This window comes from Cystoisospora suis, assembly GCF_002600585.1.
Source record: "Cystoisospora suis strain Wien I chromosome Unknown contig_3318, whole genome shotgun sequence".
NCBI lineage: Eukaryota > Apicomplexa > Conoidasida > Eucoccidiorida > Sarcocystidae > Cystoisospora > Cystoisospora suis.
The window spans coordinates 37,797-47,548 of record NW_027156113.1 but is presented as its reverse complement, the minus strand read 5'-3'; the positions used below and the strand labels follow the sequence as shown (position 1 = coordinate 47,548).

General features: G+C 55.9%; 1 protein-coding gene across 1 annotated transcript; it reads left to right on the top strand.

Annotated features, from left to right (window-relative positions):
- The first annotated feature begins 1,312 nt into the window (after positions 1-1,312).
- Positions 1,313-8,764, top strand: CSUI_006534 (6-phosphogluconate dehydrogenase). The gene is made up of 9 exons (XM_068066690.1): positions 1,313-1,974; positions 2,628-2,672; positions 3,328-3,464; positions 4,070-4,355; positions 5,050-5,197; positions 5,674-5,898; positions 6,202-6,330; positions 7,096-7,186; positions 7,967-8,764. Exons 1-9 carry the CDS (start codon positions 1,789-1,791, stop codon positions 8,232-8,234), a joined length of 1,515 nt encoding a protein of 504 aa, XP_067921338.1. The 5' UTR covers positions 1,313-1,788; the 3' UTR covers positions 8,235-8,764.
- Positions 8,765-9,752: the final 988 nt, after the last annotated feature.

The following is a 9,752-nucleotide window of genomic DNA, read 5'->3' as shown; positions in this document are numbered from 1 at the left end:
TTCTTGCGGCAGCCTTTACAACTGCCGACTCATCTCCTCCAGAGTTCGAGAAAAGACCTGCGCCTCATCGTTCGGAACAAAAGATGCTCAAACGTGGTCCTTCCCTGACTCAGTCCCGTCGCCGGCGTGCTGCCAGCAAGCGTTGCAGAGAAGTCGGGGAACACCGACATCTCTGCCGCGGTCCAGGGCCGAGGGCTATGCGTATGCTCTCTAGGGAAGTACATTCATCCCTGTTCTGGTCCCAGCACTGTTGTAGGATCGATAGAGGACAGGGTTGGCTGTTATCCAAAGACTGGCGCGAACTCCAAGGCTGACATGCAGCCGTGGAAGCGACCGAAACAACGCGAAAAAACTCGGCACCGCGAAACGGTCGAGACGCCAACGTAAGCACTTCACGCCTGTTTCGCACCGGCGGCTCAGCACATGTTTCATGGAGACCCACCCCCTGGCTCCAGCCAGAGCCTTACTCGCAGTACATGGAACCGTAAGCAGCTAAGCACCACTCACCATACAGGAGCCGTCGGATCCCATTACCAATGCACCGCGAACGGCACAACGCGCGGAGGCGCAACTGGCACTACACGGACAACGACTGTGTATCAATCCCTTGAGCTCACTGCGACGTTGACCCAGGCACTGGTGAGGGAGTGTTTTGTTTCATCAGCTGACAGCTCTGGGGGGTGCAGATAGTCCTCCATGAAGACAGCGCTCTAAGCATTACGGCGGCAAGGGAAGCAGCACACAAAGGCAAAAGGTGTGCGGAGCCCTGGCAACTTGCGTACCTGGTGAGTCCCTCCTAACACACAAAAACAACTGCCGCATCTCTTCTCAGCAAGCCACCTGTCAAGTTTCTGCCCAACGGCGAAGCAACGTTAGTGTGACAACGAACGAGCACTGCAGGGGGGGCCTGCACGCAGCTACAGGACGAGCTGTACCCAGGCAGGGAACGTGAACCTGCGTGTATGGTGACAGCGTGCTGTGTAGGGAGATGCCTGGGAACTGCCACGATAGCCTAGTGTGCTTGTTGGGGAAGAGACAAAAGAATGCCCCGGGTAGCAGCCCGTGAACGTGGTCTCGATGGAGGGTTGCGCGGGTGTCTTCGGGCATTCAGGCTACGCCGCTTGGTGGTTTTGTTAGGGGCTGCACAACCTCGTCCCAGCGTAACTCCTGGGTGGGACAACAGTCTCCGGGCGGAGTTCGGGGAAACAGTCCCCGTCGTCTCGCCGTCTCGGGGCACGGCGGCAGCGCAGAGACAGGACCACATGCGTGCACCAACTTTACCTTGCCGTATCGGGGCAGCTGGTTCAGGGCAGTTTACTGACACCCTTGGTGCGTACGCTCTCAACACCGGGAATAACCTGCCCAGGTATGCGCTCCAGGGGTGTGCCACTGTTCAACAACTGAGTGCCGAGGCGGGTCAGCGATGGGAGAGCTCCCCCGTCGGGCGTGCGCGAAGTAGCCAAGGCTGTGTTCCTTCTCTCCAGTCGGTAGGACGAAGCGCTGCCTAGAAGCAGACATCCTCGCGAAGAGCCGCCTTTGCTTTCTGCGTGTATACTAGCTCCGATGTCTTCATTTGCCACAAGAATTCTGTGAGTGATCTTCTGGTGTGGTAAAGAGCTAACGTCTCCGAGCTGGACATGCTCTTCACGTTCGAACAAGTCCCGTGCAAGCTACTGCGACAACTGTGTGTTGTAGAGCGAGTCGAGGAGGGCGCCGCACGCAACACGCGTGACTTTTTGGCTTGTTTCTTCGCTCCTTGTAGCGTGTGCCCGCAAGACGCTCCTAAGAATGTCGTGCGACGTGGGTGTGTACGGCCTCGCGGTGATGGGGCTGAACCTGTCGCTGAATATGGCGAGTCGGGGGTTCAGGGTGTGTGTGTGTAACCGGACGACAAGCAAAATCGATATGGCTCTCGACAAGGCTCGGGAGCAAGACGTCAAGAACTACATTGGCGCCCGATCAACTGCTGAATTTGTAAGGTTCCCCGTCCGTTTTTGCACGGCAGTACACTGCGGCGGGCGGCGGTCGTGTCGTCGCCGAGCAAACTGGAGATTGGCATAGTTAGAAAATGTGGGTTCAGCTGGCGCAAGATTGCGGAGGGACCTAAGGGGCAAGCGTCGGTCCCTGCCTCATGTACTCGCCGGCCTCTTTCGTGAAGTGCGCCTGCAACACGCGAGGTGGCGGAGGCGGTGTCGACGCTCACAGTGAACCTGAATGCGCCGCCTGTGCAAGCAGTAGGGGGTGATACAGTAACCTGTGGCGAACAAGTATGAGGATGGACTGTGGTGCGGACTGATCGTTTAGTACTCATTGTCTTTTTCCAAGTTTCGTTCCTTTGTCCAGGACTGCGTAAGGAATCGCCCGCAGTCGTCAACACACTGCGAGGGCGAATGTGGTCCGCAAGCCGTGCAAGCATTTCTGTACAGCGCTCGGCCTGTCCCGTTTGTGTCAGTTCCGGCGGGGACGGGTGGGCGGTGTATGGCGCGAGTCCGGGACGTCGCAGGTACCCTGGCGCGTCTGTTTGTCTAGCCCAGTTTCCCAGCCCCCACTTGGCCGGGGGAGACCATGCGCCAATATGCAGTTGGGACGTCTACTGAGAATGCAGGCTCGTACCTCTTTCTGTGCAGGTGGCAGCGCTAAAGAAACCGAGGAGAATCGTCATGATGGTGCAGGTGAGGGTTTTCCATGCCGTGCGTCCCACTCCTCCAAGCCGGCAGCCTCTGCCCCGGACCCTCCTGTCCTTGAAGCCTCATCTTTTTTTCCGCCGAACATGATAGTAGCTCGGGGCTAGCCCGTAGTGCCAGCAGACTCATTTTAGGGATTCCGCCAAGAACCCCTGAAGACGTAGTCGGACGGAACAGATCCCAGCGTGGCCCCGTAAATCCACGAGAGTAATGCCGACCAGTGTCGTCCCGGGACAGGGCGAATGGTGAAGTGATTGGATGGTTTGAGTAGCCTTGGCATGTTGGGATTGTATGAAGATACCCCGCCGGTGCGAGGCCGTTCGCAGCAGAGGTAGCTCCTGATTTCCAGCCGACACCCAGTGTGGTCTCTCTGGAATTGAAGTGCCTTTGCTCTAGTATCGTTCCAGGCAGTGCCCGTCGCTTCCGAGATTATCCTTTCATGTGCTTAACACTCTTTGGGGAAACACGTGGTTGGCATACTAGGGATTCGTGGCCGATACGTTCACGGCGCTGGCTGTGTAGCTCGCAGCAGACGGAGGGTGTTGCACTCACTACTCTGTGGAGGGCTCATAGGAAGTGAGAGGTCCCACTGGCCTCACGAGCTTCTTGGCCCGGTGCTTCTCCCTGGTCTGCTTGTCCACAGTCTGGCGCCCCGGTGGATGCTCTGATAGAGCATTTTCTTCCGCTGCTAGAAAAGGGAGATTGCCTGGTGGATGGTGGAAATGAGTTTTTTGAGAACACCGAACGCCGGGAGGTCCTATGCGCAGCCAAGGGCATCCTGTAAGCGAGCTCCGCCGGCCCCATTTATGAAAGCAGCACCGAGCGTCCGGGCTCAGGCTGATAGAGAATGGGTCACGACGGTGACCGCGTATTCTCGAGGGTTTCTCATTGTTGATGCTAGGTGCCGCTAGAACAATACATTTACTCAGGCATGACGGTGAAGTAGCAAGCTTTTTCTTCGGAGCTCTTGAGCTGTTGATGTCGGCCAGCCCCACTGTGCGTGCAAATGTAGTCCCTCAGCCCGTTAGTGTAGTACGATAAGCAGTGTGTGTCTATGAGCGCATGTCCCCATGGCTTGAAGGCTGTCCAGTGTCTGCCGGGTGCTGAATCCACTGGTACCTCGGACACTTATGATGTATCCTAGTGTTCTTTCGAAGGGCTTCTGCGGTCCTTTTCTTTTTGGGATTAGACGACGCTGGCATAATAGACGGCTGTGTGTCCGCGCGCGAAGGTTGCTTCAGCCCAAGCACTCGGCTTCACGCACTGAGTTGGACACGCACTAGGAACGCGCCTCTCCTAATGGAGCGGCAAGCGCAGTAATTTCCGTTGGATCTCTTCGTGCCGACACCCAGGTGAATATCTCTCTTTGATCTTGGTGCCATCAGATATATGGGCTTGGGTGTTAGCGGCGGTGAAGAGGGCGCGCGGTATGGCCCGTCGCTGATGCCTGGTGGTTCGAAAGAGGCTTGGGAGCTGATGAAACCCATACTGGTTCAGATCGCAGCGAAAGTCGACCCCCAGGGAGCCATTCCCAAGCTGGGTGCCGAGACCTTCACCGACGCTGAGTTAGAGAACGCCTGTGTTACCCACATTGGGCCCGGAGGCGCCGGCAATTACGTTAAGATGGTTCATAATGGCATTGAATACGGTGACATGCAGCTCATCGCGGAGGTGAGCGGTCAAGAACCAGGCAGTCCGACGAAGGAGTGTGCGTGTGTACGCGTAGGTTTCTGTAGCATTACCGGGCGATCTCTTCAGACAGGTTCATGTATAGTAGACAGCAGCTTCAGTACAACCTGAGATAGACATCGGGAAGATCCGTGCCGGGTCCGAGCGGCCATGTATCGGAGACAGCTCTACTGCATCTCCTGCCCGTCAACTTCGCCTGCCTCGGTCCACAGGTTCGCAAATAACTTGGTTCTTTCGGGAGTGAGTGAGTAGGCCTCAGGCTGTACGCATAGCTGTCTTGATGTTCCAAGACGAACCGCTGAAAGGTCTCTTCTTGCAACTCGTAGGTCTGCAATCAGCAGGTGCTTCCGTTTGTCCAATCTTACCGCAGCAGGGGAAGGGGCGGCTTCTGCGTTTTTGTCTGCACTACCTTTGCGTTCATTCCCGAGGAAAAGCGCTCGCCTCCAATTTTATAGGCGTAGCGGTTTGCGTAGTGAGAAACCTGGACCGCACAGCTGAAAGTAGAGAATCCTGTTCCGGGTGCGGCTGTATCCAGAGTAGAGGTCGTAGCACTGTGTAGCGCTCGCTCTTGTTTTGAGCGCGTAGCGCGGTCAGATGAACGGCCGCTGAAGTCGGGAGTGACGCGGCCAAGTTGAGCCGCCGGCAAGGCTATGTCTACGGTGTGTTCGTTCTTCAGGCGTATTACCTCCTCAAGCACCTCTGCGGACAGTCAAACGAAGAGCTACAGAAGACATTTGAACGTTGGAATAAAGGAGAGCTTAACTCTTTTTTGATTGAGCTGACAAGCAAGATCTTCGCGAAGAAAGACACACTTACCAGTGAAGGTGGGCGCGCCCTTTGACTCGGGCCGGATCGCGCGTTTCCGCTTCCAGACCGCGAGTTACTTGCAAGTCTGCCCTCAGCGACAGTGACTAGGGTCCTCGACCGTACTGCCGGCCTGTAGCAGAGCGCAGTTTCGGTGGCTCTCCCCGCTGGAGGCAGGGCAAACCCAGGAGCCTCTTCGGTTCCTGTGGGACGGCGGTGTCACTTCTGTTTTTCTGAGGGCAGCTTCAGACACTGCCGACCGTTTCCACGCGTATGCCGCAAGTGCCTTGACGGACAACGGCAGGAACCGGTTACTTTGGAACAGTATATGGTGCGTCGTCTGTTGGCGGCTCCGGCGCGTCAGGCCGTAGACTTCGTTCTGGCCGTTCCTTTGCGCGCAGTTCTGTGAAGGTGATTTTTGCGTTTCTGGCATCTGAAAAGCTGAGTCATGGAGCCAACCGGTGACGCGTCTTCGAGCGGTTCTTGTCCTGGGCAGGCTACCTCATCGACAAAATTCTGGACGCGGCCGGCTCCAAGGGAACGGGAAAGTGGACCGTCCAGCAGGCGGCGGAAGCCGGCGTGGCGGTGCCCACGATTGCTGCAGCCCTAGACATGCGCTATATCAGCGATAATGTGGAGCTTCGGAAGACATTGTGTGGAGTGTACAGCAAGGCGTGGCCAGCGGGATCGGACTCGTGCGCGGCGACGGCGGAACTAGTCTGTAAGGTGGTGCTCCTTTTTGGTTCTAGATCCTGTTATTTAGCTTCCAACTGGCGCTGGACATGTCACTTGGGGGGCCGGGAGCGGCACCGCAGCTGTAATGTGCCTAAAGTTGACACCAGATCGCGCGCCTACTGAGCCACTGATAATCAGTACAGACAGACGGCCTTTTCGCAGTCGAACGCACGGGTGTTTTCGAATCTGCAGAATGTCAGCGTCACATCCACTGCGCGAGTTACAACTGCTTTGGTTTCCGAGCTGTCTCCGGGACGGGTCCGTGTGCTCCTCTGTCTTCCCATTGCAGCCCATGCAGAGAAAGCTTTACTGTGCGGGAAAATCTGCTGCTATGCACAAGGCATGCAGCTGCTCGGCACGGTGTCGCGACAGAAAGGATGGGAGCTAAACTTCGCTGAAATATCGCGTATCTGGAAAGGTAGCCTCCTCTCTTTGAAAATTTTAATTACGCGCATGTACAGCTTAACTTCGCTCCCGGGATTCGGGGGGGACAAGGTGTGCGTCCCACGTTGTTTGTTGGGACTCTTGGCCGTGCGCGGGGGCCTCATACCTTGCCCGTGGGGTCACGTGGGGACGAGGAGCAACCTTGTGTAGACCTGCAGACGCGTGCCTGTGCAGGTTCCGACGGCCTAGTCCCATTCCGTTTGTGCTGCGGCAAGGCAGCAACATGTGCACGTCTGTAGAAACGCGCCGGCACAGCCGACTATACCCTTCGCGTAGTCCGCTGCCGCCTCGTGCCAGCTTGAATAGCCATACCAGGTCTCAAACCGGCAGTACTGCTCGAGTCGGAGACATACTCAGCTACTAAAGAGTATCGGTGCTTCTGTTACCGGTCAGGCCACAGCATTCTGCAGAACCCTTGCTGTTTATTACTGGCAGGAAGTCGAGTGTTCTGCTTCTTCTTCTGAAAGGTTCATGGCCACGAGTGGGCACGGACGATGCATACCTGTGTGCACAAGGAGGGTTCCCGGATGGGAAGTTTGAGGTGCGCAGAACTATAGGCTTCCGAGGTGTAAGCGGTTCCCAGTCGAAGGTAAAAAGACTCTGGCCAACAGGATGGACGTGCTCGGTCGTTACTCTCCAAGCGTATGCGGACGGTTCTTCAAGCCTTCTGACTTGGAAGGGCTCACGCTTGTCGGACACTGTCGAACCAGTACGTGTGTTTTCGTTCGTATGTATACAGGTGGATGTATCATTCGAGCAAGCTTCTTGGATACGATGAGAAAGGCGTACCTGAAGAACTCATCGCTCCCGAACCTTCTCCTGGATCCAGAGTAAAAAAGAAGCTGATTCAGAGAACACGGTTATCCATTCCAGGCAGTAGTGGTCTGAGTAGTACCCGTTGTCATGAGTCGCTGTTTCACAGTTCTGGTTTACTCAGAGCTGCATCCAGTAGGGGAGTAGACGTGTCGAACAAGTACGCATGAACATTTCAACCCTGCGCCGGGTGCTTGTTTGTTGGCTCGTGAGTGGCCAGGGGCGATTCCGGGAATCGCTATCACAGTTCCGGTGTTCTCGAGTGTACTGTCACACCTTGACGAAGGCCCCAAGGTGTGCACGTGCTTCCTCTTTTTTGATGGCGAGCCCCCTTGCGGTGACAGTGTGCTCCCGGCCCGTGCGGACCCGGCCGACCGTATTACCCAGGGCAAGGCGCGTTTGAGTGTACACTGCGCAGTCGGCTACCAAAGTTGCTCTTCTTCCTGTGCTTGCACGACATCGCGTTGACTCTGACTCGACTGTGTGGTTTGCGACGGCATCTGTGACCACTGTCCGCGAACGGCAGTATTGTTCGGCTTCGTCTCACTCTGACAGCTTTCCAGGGAGACGTGCAAAGGTATTCGGTGACGCGTAGCCTCTTTTCGGGTATGTCTTTCCAGCAATTGGTGTGGTGTCACTTCTTCGTTGGTGGCGAGCCAGCCTGTTCCTCACTAGTGCACAAGGAAGTTCGCGGCAAGAGGTAGGGCAGCTCCAGATTCATGCATAGAGTGTATGCGCTTTTCCCAGCCACGGTGTTTGCCCGTGTGTGATTCACTGTTGTGGGGTTTCTGATTCAGGATCAGCAAGATCATTGCGGCGAGTCTTCCTTCCCTGCAACGGGTTGTCGCTGCTTCGTTGAGCAGCACACTGCCAGCGACTGCTGAAACATCGTGCATTCATATGACGATACCTTGCCACTCATCGAGTTTTTTCTATCTTGCATCGAATGCATCTGTTCGTCTTCCGCTAAATCTCGTACAAGCGCAGCGGGATGCCTTCGGGGCTCATACGTTCAAACGGGTGGACCAAGAAGGCGTTTTCCACGAGGAACACTGGCTTGCCTGAACGTAGCTCTTTTACCTCGGTCCGCCAAATGTGTGACCTCTTTCGTCCGCTGCGGTAGCAGGCGTCACCGTGGCCGATTTGTTCTTCGGTTTCATGCAGTCGGAGCAGATTGACCTCTCGGTGACGTGGGAATATGTCTGCATAAACCGGGCTGATTCAGTATTGTGTTGGAGTCGTGGGAACAGGCTCCGCCTCCGAACGGCAGCTTCTGAGTTTCGATCCAGGCACACGTCACCGCCCCTATTCCTACGGGACAGAAGGCTGACACCAGGTCTGAGCGGGGCAATAAATGTAGTGGGTTTCAGTGGGGAAAAAACCTGCATAGAACATGTATGAGTCCGACAACCGGCAGACTTGGCCTGGACAGGGACATGAATGCTGCTGTGCGCCTGCGTGACAAGGTTTTGTCGTCCAGCAAGGTGGGATCGCGGAGAACACCATGACGAGCTGCTTTGGCTGGCTACAGCGCAGTCCATGCACCGGCATTACTACAAGGGTTGTTTTTTTCTCAGTCGCACTCGCCTAGTCGCTGGATCAACAATACTGTAGGGAAAGAGGCCCAGTATTTTTTTTTTTTGGTGATGGGTGCACGCAACGGTCCGTAAGCCAAGAGGGTAACAGATCTCACCTAAAGGAAACATGACGTACGCCGTGATCTTGTACGGGTGGAGTGAGGTGGTCGCGGGGGGCCCTCCGCCTTATCGTGCAGGTTATTGGTTGCGGGTGCGGCAACTGCAGGGGTCTCGGCGGAGCGCAAAACGGCGAGCGTGTCCAGTCGAACGACTAGGACCGCGAATGTTTCCGTTCCGGCCGCCGCTGATGTACGTCTTTGAAGCCGGTTGGCGTGCGGGGTAAAACGCCCGGTCTGATGAAAAAAGAGGACGACGGTTGTGCTGGCGCAAATGCGTCACCACGTGTGCTCCCATTAAAAAGAAGTATAAGTCATGTTATTAGACACCCGCAGTTACCTGAAATTGTTGTTAGCAGGCATCGAAGCCCCCGCAGCTATCTGCAGTGGCTGTTTCGAGGTAGCACCAGCACTTACCGTAATTATCTGTGTTCGCTAGTATCGTCAAGGCGGGTCACCATCCGCAATGGCTACTAGTGGTTTCTGCGAAGAGTATCAGCTGTATTGCTAGCCTAGCAGGAGCTCCGAGTCGTCACCTGAAAAACGGTGGGGTGACGACGTACGCCCTTAGAAAGCCTGTCCCTGCGGATTATATTCTCGCACGCCGCGCCTGAAAAGTTTCTCCGAGCGGGGCAACGAGCTCTTGGCCCGTAGTGAGCTGTTACTTCTCCTAAGAAAGATTCCAAAAACGCTCCTCGCAATCTGGCTATGGGGTGTCGTGTTAATGCGGGGCGACTCGGGTACTCCGGGTGCTGAAGCCCCTCTTCACGTGCGTCTTTACCGAAGCTGGCTTCCAGAGACAGCTTGTAGAGGGCGACCCCCGAAGAAATCTTGCGTGCAGTTGCGAGTGCTGATCGATCTACACTATGTTCACCGAGGTATCATCTAGC